Source organism: Camelina sativa, chromosome 6, assembly GCF_000633955.1.
Source record: "Camelina sativa cultivar DH55 chromosome 6, Cs, whole genome shotgun sequence".
NCBI classification, from domain to species: Eukaryota; Viridiplantae; Streptophyta; class Magnoliopsida; order Brassicales; family Brassicaceae; genus Camelina; species Camelina sativa.
In genome coordinates, this window is record NC_025690.1 from 25440954 (window position 1) to 25452484 (window position 11531).

Below are 11531 nucleotides of genomic sequence, written 5' to 3' on the forward strand. Positions count from 1 at the left end.
CGTAGGAGGAGTGAGAATTCAGAAGCCAAGGGAGCGGATCATCATAGATTCGCTTCCAAAAGGCCTGCAAGAAGAACAAAACAAAAATAAGTTTGAGACTCGTGAAGACGAATGATAATAACAGAGCGACACCTGAACATAATAATTAAAAAGCTACAGATGCAATTAAGAGAGACGACCAAACCCTAGAAAATTTGACAAGTAGGAACAAGCGATGAATGATCGAGTTGAAACTCATAGAGTTATGGACCCGTCGGGATTAGAAGAATACCACACCATCTTCCTTTTCAAGTAACGAAGGAGAACCAATTAAAAACGAAAAAACAAAAAAAAAAGATGGAAGATGAGAGATGTGAGATGTGATTAGAAGTAGTGGAGCGGATCATATTTATAGAGTATGTAAATGTCGGTCATGATTTAACCGTTAGATTCATTAATCTAGGGGTTTCCTTTTCTTTTTAAAATTTTCCTTTTTTCCTTCTCCTATTAGTCTTTTATTTTTATTTTAGGTTTAAAAACTGGCTAAAAAAACACACATAAACGTTGTATAAAAAGAAAAAAAATTGTCGAAAAAAATAAAGAAATAAATTGGAAAATAGAAAATTTATCAAAAGGAAAGTTTGTAAAAAAAATCTAACAAACAAAAGAAAAAAGAGATTTTGCGGAAAAAAGAAAAGGAAATTGCGAGCTGGACTTGGTAGGTTTAAATGCTGATGACCGTTAAAACATGAATGCTTTAGATCTCAACCGTGTAAAAGAAAAAAAAAGTGATGACAAAAAAAACTAAGAAAAGGAAATATTGCCAGCTGGACAAAATAGTCAAACTTGGTTTGACTACCGACTTAATCTTAGTCGTTAAAACATGAATAGAATTAGATCTCGACCGTCTATAAATATAATAACGCTCTCTCTCAATCACATCTTCCTCACTATTTTTTTTCTTCTTCTTCGTTCCTCTCTGTAGTGTAAGTCTCTCTGCAAGCTCTCTCGTTTCTTCTAGTTTCCTAGTTTCTGATGTTTTTATTTGAATCTATCTAATTTGATTTTCACTTGCTTATTTTTTTCTTTCTAGGGTTTGGTTTCTAATTTGTTGTTCTGTTCTTTTTCAGGTTTTGGATGATGCTTTTATCAATCGATCATGAAGGCTCTGATGGAAACGCTTCTTATATGTGTTACGCCTTCAGGGGTTTTATTCCTCTGACTCTATAGTACAGCATCTTCACTCGTTCGTTTCGTTCTTCTAAACTAGTCTCTCATGTTTTTCTTTGAATCGATCATTGGGTTTTCTAGGGTTTGGTTTCTAACTTGATGTTCTGTATTCTTTTTTCTCTTTTCAGGTTTTGATGATGATGATGGCTTTGATGGACACGAACTAGTCTCTGGTGTCTTTCTTTGAATCGATACAGTTGCTTTTTTTTTTTTTTTTTCTAGGGTTTGGTTTATAACTTGTTGTTCTGTTTTTATTTTCAGGTTTTGGATTATTTCAGGTATTGGATGATGCTTTGATCGATCAGTGATGGCTTTGATGGACACGCTTCTTCTGTGTGCTACGTCTTAATGGGTTTTGTTCTTCCTCTTAAGTCTTAATACATCTTTTACATTTTTTTTCTATTTATAAGTGAATTTTAACATCTCAGTCTCTCTTTTGATGCAGATCGAGGAGGCACTTGGATTACTGACTGTGTGGGAGGTTCAAATAGAAAACATTGTGGGAGTTTAACTTTGAGGTTTAACATTCTGATTTCTGCTCAGTTTAACTTTCAGGTTACCTTAATATTGGCTATTATTGATACTCTGTTTCTTGTGATAGATGCTCCACATATTCTTTCCTAGACGAGAGTTTGTTTTTAAGATTTGTCCTTTGTAACTTGTTTTTTGTTGGTACGCTTAAAACTGACAATATATCTCTCTCTTGGATGCAGATCGTGGATATCTTCTCGTCTATCATCTGTTTAGAGGTAAGGTTACATCTTCTTCTTATTTCCCCATAATGACTTTAAGAGATTTGCTATTGTGGTGATGTATATATGATTTGTTCTCATGCATGTGTCTTATTTTGTTTTTGTTTTTGTTGCAGTATATGGAAAAACACTTGTGCTGAATTATTGTAGCTGAGCACTTGGGCGTTTAACTTTCAAGTTTAACATTATGATCTCTGCTGAGTTTAATACCGTAATATTGGCTATTTTTGATACTCTGTTTCTTGTGTGCTCCCAGATGTTCTTGCCGTGTACACACACATTCAGATGAGAGATGCTCCACAAATTCTTTCCTCGAGGCAATGGTATTACTGTACAGGAGGTTTGAGTTTATAATCCCTAATTATATATTTTGGTTTTGGTTCCCACTAAGTAATTAAGTTTATTGTTCTGTCTTGCAGGTGGTGTGTTGGAAGTGAATCATGGAGGCTCCACCCGTTTCTGAACTGTCACACCTCCTCGGCTCTTCCTACGGTTTGATTTTACTTACTTGTCCTTGTGTTGTTGTTTGTAGATTCTTGTTGCTGATGCTATTATGATCGCTCTCACTGATTTGTTCTCCCTCCTGATTTTTTACTTTGGTTTTTTACTTTTCTTTGTTTTTGTATTGCTTTGTTGTTTTGATGCAGATCGTCGTCACAGTCCAGGCACTAGGATTGCTTTATTGAATTGAAATTTATCTTCTCGTCTAGAATCAGGTAAGGTGCGGTGGTGTGTGACATTCTTCTACGATATGATTTATAATAACTTGTCCTTGTGTTGTTGTAGATTCTATGATGATGGATGATGCTATGGTCGATATCGCTGATTTGCTTCTTTGGCTTATTAGGGTCTCTGCTACTAAGTATGGGCTCCTCTGATGCACAAGACTGGTCATGTGGTTTATTTCAGGTACTTCCTCCTCTTTCCCTTTTGTATATGTCTGCTATTTTAAGTTTTGGATTGTGCCACATCAGGGACTTTTCAAACATGAATTGGGAGTTTCAAAGAGAAAACACATTGTGTAATTTACATGTCAGTATCTCTTTTGATGCAGATCCTCGAGGCACCTGGATTACTCTGTGGGAGTTTAACTTTTTCAGTTTAACATTATGCTCTCTGTTGTGTTTAACTTTTAGGTTACCTTAATATTGGCTATTGTTGATCCTCTACTTCTTGTGTTTCCCAGATGTTCTTGATGTGTACACACACATTCAGATGAGCTATGCTCCACAAATTCTTTCCTAGATAAGTAATTGTTCTTAAAATTTGTCCTTTTTAACTTGTTTAATTTTGTTGGTACGCTTAAAACTGAAATTTGTATCTCCCTCTTGGATGCAGTTCGTGGATATCTTCTCTCGTCTATCATCTGTTTAAAGGTAAGGTTACATCTTCTTCTTTTCTCCCCGAGTGACTTTCAGAGATTTGCTATTGTTGGTGATGATTTGTTCTCATGTGTGTTCTTATTTTGTTTTCCAGATTCTTTTTTTTGTTGTTGCAGTATATGGAAAAACACTTATGCTGGATTATTGTAGCTGGACTTGATGGAGATGTGATCAGGTTTCCTTCTCCTTATCTCTGTTATGGTTACCTCTGTATTTCATGGAGATGTTATCAGGTTTTCTTCTCCTAATGACTTATGCTTAATTATTGCAGCTGTACTTGATGGAGCTAAACAAGCTTTGTTGGAGATGGTTATATTACCGGCAAAACGAAGAGATTTGTTCACTGGTATCCGGAGACCAGAGAGAGGTAAAATTTGCAAGTTTGGTTTCTTCTTGATCTTATGCAGTGCCATCCTTGGTAAAAAAAAAATCATTTCAAATATGCTTCTCTTTGACTTCAAAATGGGTGTATGCTTTTTCTGTCGCTATGCTTTATGGCTTCTTGAAATTATTTATACTATTCAAACAGACTAAGTGATTTTGCTGTACTGATTCAGGTAGGTGAGGGTGAATAGCTAGTTTCTCTGGTGAATAGCTAGTTTCTCTGGTGATTGTCATTGGGCTTGTCTCGTGTCTGATGCTAATCCATTTGGGTGATCTGATCTATGTGTTAACCAGGGGGAACAATCCATCCGGTTAGATGGCTTCAGATGCAAGTTTTGTTGTATATTTCCTGTGTGATCATCTAGTTTTAATTTGCGTCTCAAGCTCATTTCAACTAACCTTCTTCATATGCAAGTTTGATTATTTTTTTGTGGTTCTTGTCACAGGTAATTTGAACTTGTTTCACTTAACATATATGAGAAATTTTTATAATTAACTCTTATTGTTTGATGCAGTCTGCAGATGCTATGATGCTATGATGCCAAATTAAATTACTCCCCGCTGCAGGGTTTGTTCTCAGGTCAGACCTCTATTTCAATTATTATTATGCCAAAAACTATTGATATGACCTGCTGATGATTATAATGTATAATGTATGTCCAATGTTTTTGTATTCTGCTGTAAACTCAGACCTTAATTTCGGTCCTTAATAAAGTCATTGGAAGGAAAAAAAAAAAATGACCTCCTGATGATTTTGTCCTTGTTTTTTGCATTGTCTCTGTAGGTGATGAACTTGATTGATTGGGGATGTTAAAGGCTATAACTAAATGGTACACGACATGATTGACTTAGCAGGTGAGTTCTAACTCTGTATTTTATCTATGCAAGCTAGATCCAAATGCTTACTTCAGTTGATATTTGAGTTTGGTGTATGCATAGTAGTATTATTACACTGTCTGTTTGAATGATTCGTTTGTGATTTGTGATATTGTCTTTTGTTCCATTGGATTCAGGTGCTATTTGGGTCTGGAGCTTCAAGACTAAACGTTTTTCTGATGGTGTGATCTATGTTCAGTTGCAAGATAGTGCAATGTGTTCCGTGTACAGCCTACAGGTAGCATTTCGTTTCGTGTGGGTCAAACAAACCTTGGTGGTGAAACCCTAATCCGCAGCAAGATTATAAGATTTGATCGGAGGAGGGAAGCATCTCGTTTCGTGTGTGACAACAGTTACTGTTTTTCAAAACCATAAAATATCTCTCTCTCTACGGATTAGAGAGAACCGGATAAAACCGGGTTGTTGGTTATCGAACTAAACGAGAGAGACACGTACCGGTGGTTGGGATATAATTACCAAACCGGGGCTTTGGGTTGGTCTCTTCCGCCGCCGCCGCGTTGCTAAACCACAACGGAAACAATTAAAAGAAGAAAACAACAAGATTCATCATCATATATATAAGTGTCAATTGGGCTGTCCACTGTCCAATGGGTGTGTTCATATGGGCGTTTCTATATATNAGCAAATCATAGTAAGCTTATAAACGGAAAAGCGTATGGCTCATCATGATACAAAGGCTATCGGTAAGAAAAACCCATTGAAAGCTAAACATATTAAACTTAAGAACGGGAACTGGTCTGGTGTGTGAACGGGAACGGGAACTGGTCTGTTTTAACAAATGTAACATCGAAATGGATCATACAATAGAAATGAATCCTATGAATCTGTACCAATCTACGAGCATCTCTATCTTAATTANAAGCTTTATTTTTGTTGTTTTTTTTTATAAAATCTGGATTTTATTTGGTTGTTTTATCTTATAAAATCTGGATTTTATTTGGTTGTTTTATTTTATAAAATCTGAATTTTATTTGGTTGTTTTCTCTTATAAAATCTGAATTTTATTTGATTATTTTCTTTTATAAAATCTGAATTTTATTTGATTGTTTTCTCTTATAAAATCTGACAATAACACAAGAAATGCAAAGTATGAAAACAAATCAGAGTTTTGGTCAAAAATTGGGAAGAGAAGAATTAAATCAGATCTTAATTTCTCCTGTTATACATAAACGGTAAGAAACATAAACAAAACCAAGGGAAAAAAAAAAAAAAAACTTCGCTGTTTTTAAAAGATAACATTATTCTTCTTTTCTCATACGCTTATAAATGGGAAAGCGTCTGGTTCATGATACAAATGTTCTCGGTTAGAAAAACCCATTGAAAGCGAAACATATTAAACTTATGAACGGGAACTGGTCTGGTGTGTGAAACCTGCTTCTGGATTGTCTATTCAAAGTGCCTCGGTTAAATGCCTTGGTTCAAAAGTTAAACCCCATTGGAAGCTAATCTTTATAAGCTTGGGGATGTGAAAGAGTGTGGTGCATGATATACCTTGATCCTAGATTCTCTATTAGAATGCCTTGGTTAAAAAAGTACAACCCCGTTGGAAGCTAATCTTAATAAGCTTGGGAATGGGAAAGAGTGTGGTGCATGATACTACAATACATGGTTCCGGATTGTCCATACAAATGCCTCGGTTACAACCCCAATGTAAGCAAATCATAGTAAGCTTATAAACGGAAAAGCGTATGGCTCATCATGATACAAAGGCTATCGGTAAGAAAAACCCATTGAAAGCTAAACATATTAAACTTAAGAACGGGAACTGGTCTGGTGTGTGAACGGGAACGGGAACTGGTCTGTTTTAACAAATGTAACATCGAAATGGATCATACAATAGAAATGAATCCTATGAATCTGTACCAATCTACGAGCATCTCTATCTTAATTATAACGGCGAAGAGGCTACAACACTGTGAGCATGAAATGAAACATAGAGAACAGAGAGATTGGAAAAGGAACTCACGAATTGCTTCCTGGCGAGAAGCCTGTTGGTCATGAAGTTTCTGGTTCTGATAGTGACAGCTTTCTCCGCCATAGCTGCTGCGATTTTAACTCCGAGATCAGTCTCTGAGCTCCGGTTTGCGAAAAAAATCAACGAGTTTATCTCCTTCGCAGCGGCTTTAGAAGAAAACAGCAGCCAAAACCCTTCATGAAATGCAGTAAATTCGATTGTAGAAGAAGAAGGTTTGAACTTTCGTATCTGTAAATACGATTGTAGAAGAAGAAGGTTTGATCGATAAAATCTAATTTTCCCCCAAATTACATAACCCTAGATTTTTAGAGAATTGGGCATGCCCAATGTCCACATGGTTTTGTCCATTTGGTCATGGATCAAATTTGGTCTTTGGACCAATGGAACCATTTAATTATTGGGCATGTCCATAGCCCGCCCGTAATAGTTTGGACTGGTCTTGATCATGGGCCGAGAGCCCAATTGACAGTTCTAATCATATACAAAGCCAAGACATAGAGCAAAAAGCCAAAAAGACATATATATAAACTGTTTAGTTCGATAACCAAAAAGATTTTATTTTGTTTTTCGTGTCAACAGATTAAGAAGACATATGGGCTTCGGACAACAACGAATGGGCTTTTTATATATATACCAAATAACAACAGTCCATCAGCAGAAGAACAACCTAGAGACCCACCAAGGTACCCTCTCTCTCTTTAACTTCCAATAACCGGTACGTGTCTCTCTCTTCTTAATTTGACAACCAACCCGGTTTTCTCCGGTCATCTTAAAAAATTTGAAAAACACGTTATGAAATTATGAGAATCAAGAGTAAGCTAACCTAAATAATAAGAATTGACCCTGAATAATAATAATGTGAAATCAACCCAAGATAAGAATTGAACCTGAATAATAATTATGAACAGAAACACGACATTATCTCATCAGCAATAGTCAATACAATGAATGGAACTGAGGACTAAGCGATTTGCTCAAGTAATTTACTTTGTGATCTGTTTGTCTTTAAAATCAGAGAAAATAACCAAATCACATGATCATCTTAGTGATGTTGGTCGAGACATCTTAGAATCCGAATTATCCGAACAGCGACTAACTAAAAGATCTCTTTTGGGACTATTAACAAGACATGAAGCCCAAATTTCATTAGCTGGTGGCGACGGCTGAACCCAGTGTCCAGGAATCCGGCTGTATAAAGAAAATCAAAACCTTTTCTTAAGAGCCAAACATCAAAATCTTGGGTAAATAATGATATAGTATTGTTTTGGTAACTTACCTTCCTCCGTGACTCAGGTATGAGTCCCATTCTCTTCTGATCTGTATTTTTAAACCATCAGCTCAATAACTTCTTTTAGTGTAGAAATAAAAGAGATGGGGAATTCAAATAAAACCCACCTCAATAAGTCTACCCATGTCAAAATTGCTTCCGTAGTAGTAGTGATAGAACTCGACTGGTAAATTCGAAATATTGTCGCAACCATTTCCAAGAGCTTCAATTGTCTTTTCACAAGTAGCTGCCACTGTATTGCTTTCTTTATCTGTTGTGTCTTTGCTGATTTTGTTACTGGTAGTGAGAGTAGTGTCCTCCTCAGAGGCAATGACATTCTCTTCGGTCTCTGCATTGGTTAGAGACTGAACTTGGTTTTCCTCTTGCTCCACCGCAGCACGAACACTCTCGAAAAACTTGTCATCTTCTTCGGGAAGGAAATGCCCTGCATAGTGTTCATATAACCCAATTACTTTAGTCAGACGCTGGTCTCAGAACACACATTGTACTACTTCAGATTATTGACATACCTTGCTTCTTTAGTTTTTCAATTCTTAGGGAACGTAACTCTTGCATTTCCTCAACAATTAGAGCCAGTTCAAGCTGAAACATCATAACCATGAGTTTGTTTAATATATAAAATCACTGGAAAGAAACACTCAAAGATGAACAAGAGTTTATATGAAAACCTATATCCAGTTCCCATATAATGTTATCTGAAATGGCTTTAAGAAGTCTCACCTCGGGTTCTAGTCTCCTTCGCTCTCGTCTTGCCTTAACCTTCTCAATTGCCTTCATCTCGTCGACCTGAAAACAGATAGACCTTGTCAGAGATACCAAATGAGAAACATTTATTATTGCTATCCCATTTATAATTCAAGACAGTGATATTACCTTTCTGTTTGCCATGTCCTTGGCCATTTCCTTTTCTCTCCATTCATCCGCCTCTCGATCAGCTTGTTCAAATCTTTCAGGCTCCTGAAACAAACAGTATAATTAAGATGATGAAGATAATATCTCAAATACTGCAACACTGGCTAAATAGAGAGCATACCTTAGCACGCATTTCTGCAACACACCGCCTCTTTCGTTTCTTCCACAGTTTGTTCCTTTTCGATTTCTTCAATTTGCAAGTCAATCTAACTGCTGCAGATTTCTCTTCCCATGGAGTATTCTCATCAACAACAAATCTAAAAGGCTCAAGCTGTGCTCTTAAGGTAGACATCAAGGAGTTAGCAGCTTCCACTGAAAGTATCTCTTGCTGTCCCAAATCCATCTTCATACCTTCTAGATATCTTAAACACTCTACTCCTGAACCTTGTCCTACAACTTCCGTTGAACCTTTGGCATCTTTGATCATCCTCAACGCTTCTAGTTCCTTCTCCCTACATATAAACACCAACAGTGAAGTAGATGAAACTTCCAAAACTCCTATATGTGTAACTACTATACACCCTAAGATGAAAACTCCAACACTCAAATCGATTCACTATCACAGAATAATACAATTTTGAGTGACCATTGTTACTTACATTGATTTAGCCAGGTTAAGCGTATCTTGGAGTTGTTTAAGCTGATCGGTTATGTTCTTTGTATTCCAAAAAACACCACAACGAGGCGGGTCCGGAGGTAACATCGGAGCCCATTGGAACGGAGGATGTGGAGGCTGGAAATTCGCCGGATTCATCTCGGAGGCTCTCTACCAGAAACCCCCAAAATTCAGCTGTGAGAGCAACGAAAACAATGAATCACTGTAAGTTTGCTTAAAAAATTATAACAAATCTTTATGAACATGTAAATTAATTATCGTGAGAGACTTACAGATAAAATACGGAGGAGGAGACTTCGTTCGGCGAGATCCGACGCCGGCAAAAGCAAAAGCTGAGCAAGCGAGGTTGATATATTTGGTCCTAGCAATTGATACAGTAAGGCCCATTTTGAAAAATATAAGCCCATACAAAAGGTTTCGAATCCGCCAAAAGTTCGTCGAATCACAAACATCTGTTGTTGTTATTACTTGTTACAGTTGAGAAGTGAGTAACATATCCATGGCGCTACGTTGAAGTTTTAACTTTGTATTACGTGTTAATATATATAAGATAATAAAAAGTAAATTAAAAAACCATATATATTTAGACAAAAATACCAAAATATTTGAAATAAATAAAAAATCAGGAAGTTTTTAGATATATTTGTTAAAATATAATCAAATTTTATTTAAATAATATTTTAAAAATTTATATTACACTATTTCGGATATCCGGAACCGAACCGAACCCGCACCGAAATAGTAAATTAACCGAATGGATACTAAACCTCTATATCCAAACTAACCGGAACCGAATAGATATATCCGAAACCGAACCGAATATCCGAACGCCCGAGGACTAGTGAGTACCAGACAAAACTAAAGTTGTTTAGCTTTCTTCTAGTAATACTAATATAGAATAGATAAAAAAAATTATGTTACCATTTTTTTGATTTTGGGATTTGATTCTCTGTCGTTGACAACGACTTGACTTTGATTTTCAGTTTTGAGGATACTTAAGTTTCTTTTTCTTTTTTTTTGCCGGTGGATACTTAAAAGTTTCTTTTGAGTCAACCAAAATAAGAAATTTGGTTCAGACACCAACTAATGAACAGAACAGAACAGACTACAAAAACACATGTATGACAACTTTATTGCATCTCTGTCAACAGAGTTTTTCTGCAATAAAACAATTCCATTAATAGAGTTTAACGTAACGGGTTAAAAATGCAATTAAAACCAGTGGATTTAAAATCAGTTCTAAAAATAAAAACACAAGAAAACATGTGTCCAAGACTCTTAACACCGATTCCCAAAACAGTAAACAAACCAAAAAAAATCAGAATATAAGGAAGAAACAAAAAAAAGAAGAAGAGATCGAATCGATTCAAAATCTGTGAAATAACGAATCCAGATAGATAGAGAAAGGTTTTGCATTTGCAACCTTTCTCTAATTGGGTTCTGTTTTTATCTTTCTGGATTTTGGAGGATTTTACACAATGGCGGATCAAACGAAGAAGAGATACGTTACAACCGAGGATCTGAAGAAACACAACCAACCTGGAGATTTGTGGATTTCGATTCAAGGCAAAGTCTACGACGTTTCCAATTGGGTCAAAACTCATCCCGGTGGCGAAGCAGCGATCCTCAATCTCGCCGGCCAAGACGTAACCGACGCCTTCATCGCTTACCATCCCGGAACCGCATGGCACCACCTCGAAAAGCTCCACAACGGTTACCACGTGAAAGACTTCCACGTGTCCGACGTCTCACGTGACTACCGCCGTTTAGCCGCAGATTTCTCCAAACGCGGCCTCTTCGACAAAAAAGGACACGTGACTCTCTACACCCTCACGTGCGTCGGCGTCATGCTCGCGGCGGTTCTCTACGGCGTTGTGGTGTGTACCAGCGTCTGGGCTCACCTCGTCTCCGCCGTCTTGCTCGGTCTCCTCTGGATCCAGAGCGCTTACGTCGGCCACGATTCAGGTCACTACAACGTGACGTCAACCAAACCGTGCAACAAACTGATCCAGCTCCTCTCCGGAAACTGCCTCACCGGGATCTCAATCGCGTGGTGGAAATGGACGCACAACGCTCACCACATGGCTTGTAACAGCCTTGACCACGATCCGGATCT

At 37.1% G+C, this 11531-nt stretch overlaps 2 protein-coding genes and 1 long non-coding RNA gene across 9 annotated transcripts in view; 2 read left to right on the forward strand and 1 right to left on the reverse strand.

Annotated features, from left to right (window-relative positions):
- On the forward strand, positions 1116 to 5241 carry LOC104793588. 6 transcript variants are annotated; one of them, XR_002032529.1, is made up of 17 exons: positions 1116 to 1225; positions 1338 to 1382; positions 1471 to 1561; positions 1655 to 1764; positions 1923 to 1958; positions 2078 to 2301; positions 2381 to 2453; positions 2609 to 2677; positions 2748 to 2870; positions 3016 to 3040; positions 3148 to 3337; positions 3438 to 3518; positions 3615 to 3710; positions 3901 to 4038; positions 4243 to 4307; positions 4512 to 4582; positions 4741 to 5241. It is a non-coding gene; the product is annotated as an uncharacterized LOC104793588 (long non-coding RNA). The 6 variants fall into 6 exon arrangements; XR_002032526.1 differs by having other exon boundaries at positions 3901 to 4307; XR_002032531.1 differs by having other exon boundaries at positions 4022 to 4307.
- Positions 7498 to 9760, reverse strand: LOC104793589 (U11/U12 small nuclear ribonucleoprotein 59 kDa protein-like). The gene is made up of 9 exons (XM_010519983.2): positions 9688 to 9760; positions 9399 to 9589; positions 8921 to 9251; positions 8761 to 8844; positions 8608 to 8673; positions 8397 to 8469; positions 7995 to 8311; positions 7876 to 7916; positions 7498 to 7787 (listed from the first exon to the last, which is right to left on the reverse strand). The coding sequence occupies exons 2-9, from the start codon at positions 9551 to 9553 to the stop codon at positions 7637 to 7639; spliced, it is 1218 nt and encodes a 405-aa protein (XP_010518285.1). The 5' UTR covers positions 9554 to 9589; positions 9688 to 9760; the 3' UTR covers positions 7498 to 7636.
- Positions 10638 to 11531, forward strand: part of LOC104793590 (delta(8)-fatty-acid desaturase 2-like) — a 2396-nt gene continuing 1502 nt past the window's right edge. The window contains exon 1 of one of the 2 annotated variants that reach the window (XM_010519984.2): positions 10638 to 11380. In XM_010519984.2, coding sequence (XP_010518286.1) covers positions 10894 to 11380 — 487 coding nt within the window. In that variant the 5' untranslated portion in view covers positions 10638 to 10893. Of the gene's footprint in view, positions 11518 to 11531 lie in introns of both variants that reach the window. The other variant, XM_019226878.1, reaches the window with a different exon arrangement.

Excerpts from the sequence above, each read along its gene's own strand:
- LOC104793589 (XM_010519983.2), bottom strand. The coding sequence starts at position 9,553 with ATGAATCCGGCGAATTTCCAGCCTCCACATCCTCCGTTCCAATGGGCT. Across the intron at positions 8,674-8,760 it reads AGGACATGGCAAACAGAAAG|GTCGACGAGATGAAGGCAAT; the intron begins GTAATATCACTG and ends ATCTGTTTTCAG. Across the intron at positions 7,788-7,875 it reads TACCTGAGTCACGGAGGAAG|CCGGATTCCTGGACACTGGG; the intron begins GTAAGTTACCAA and ends TTCTTTATACAG.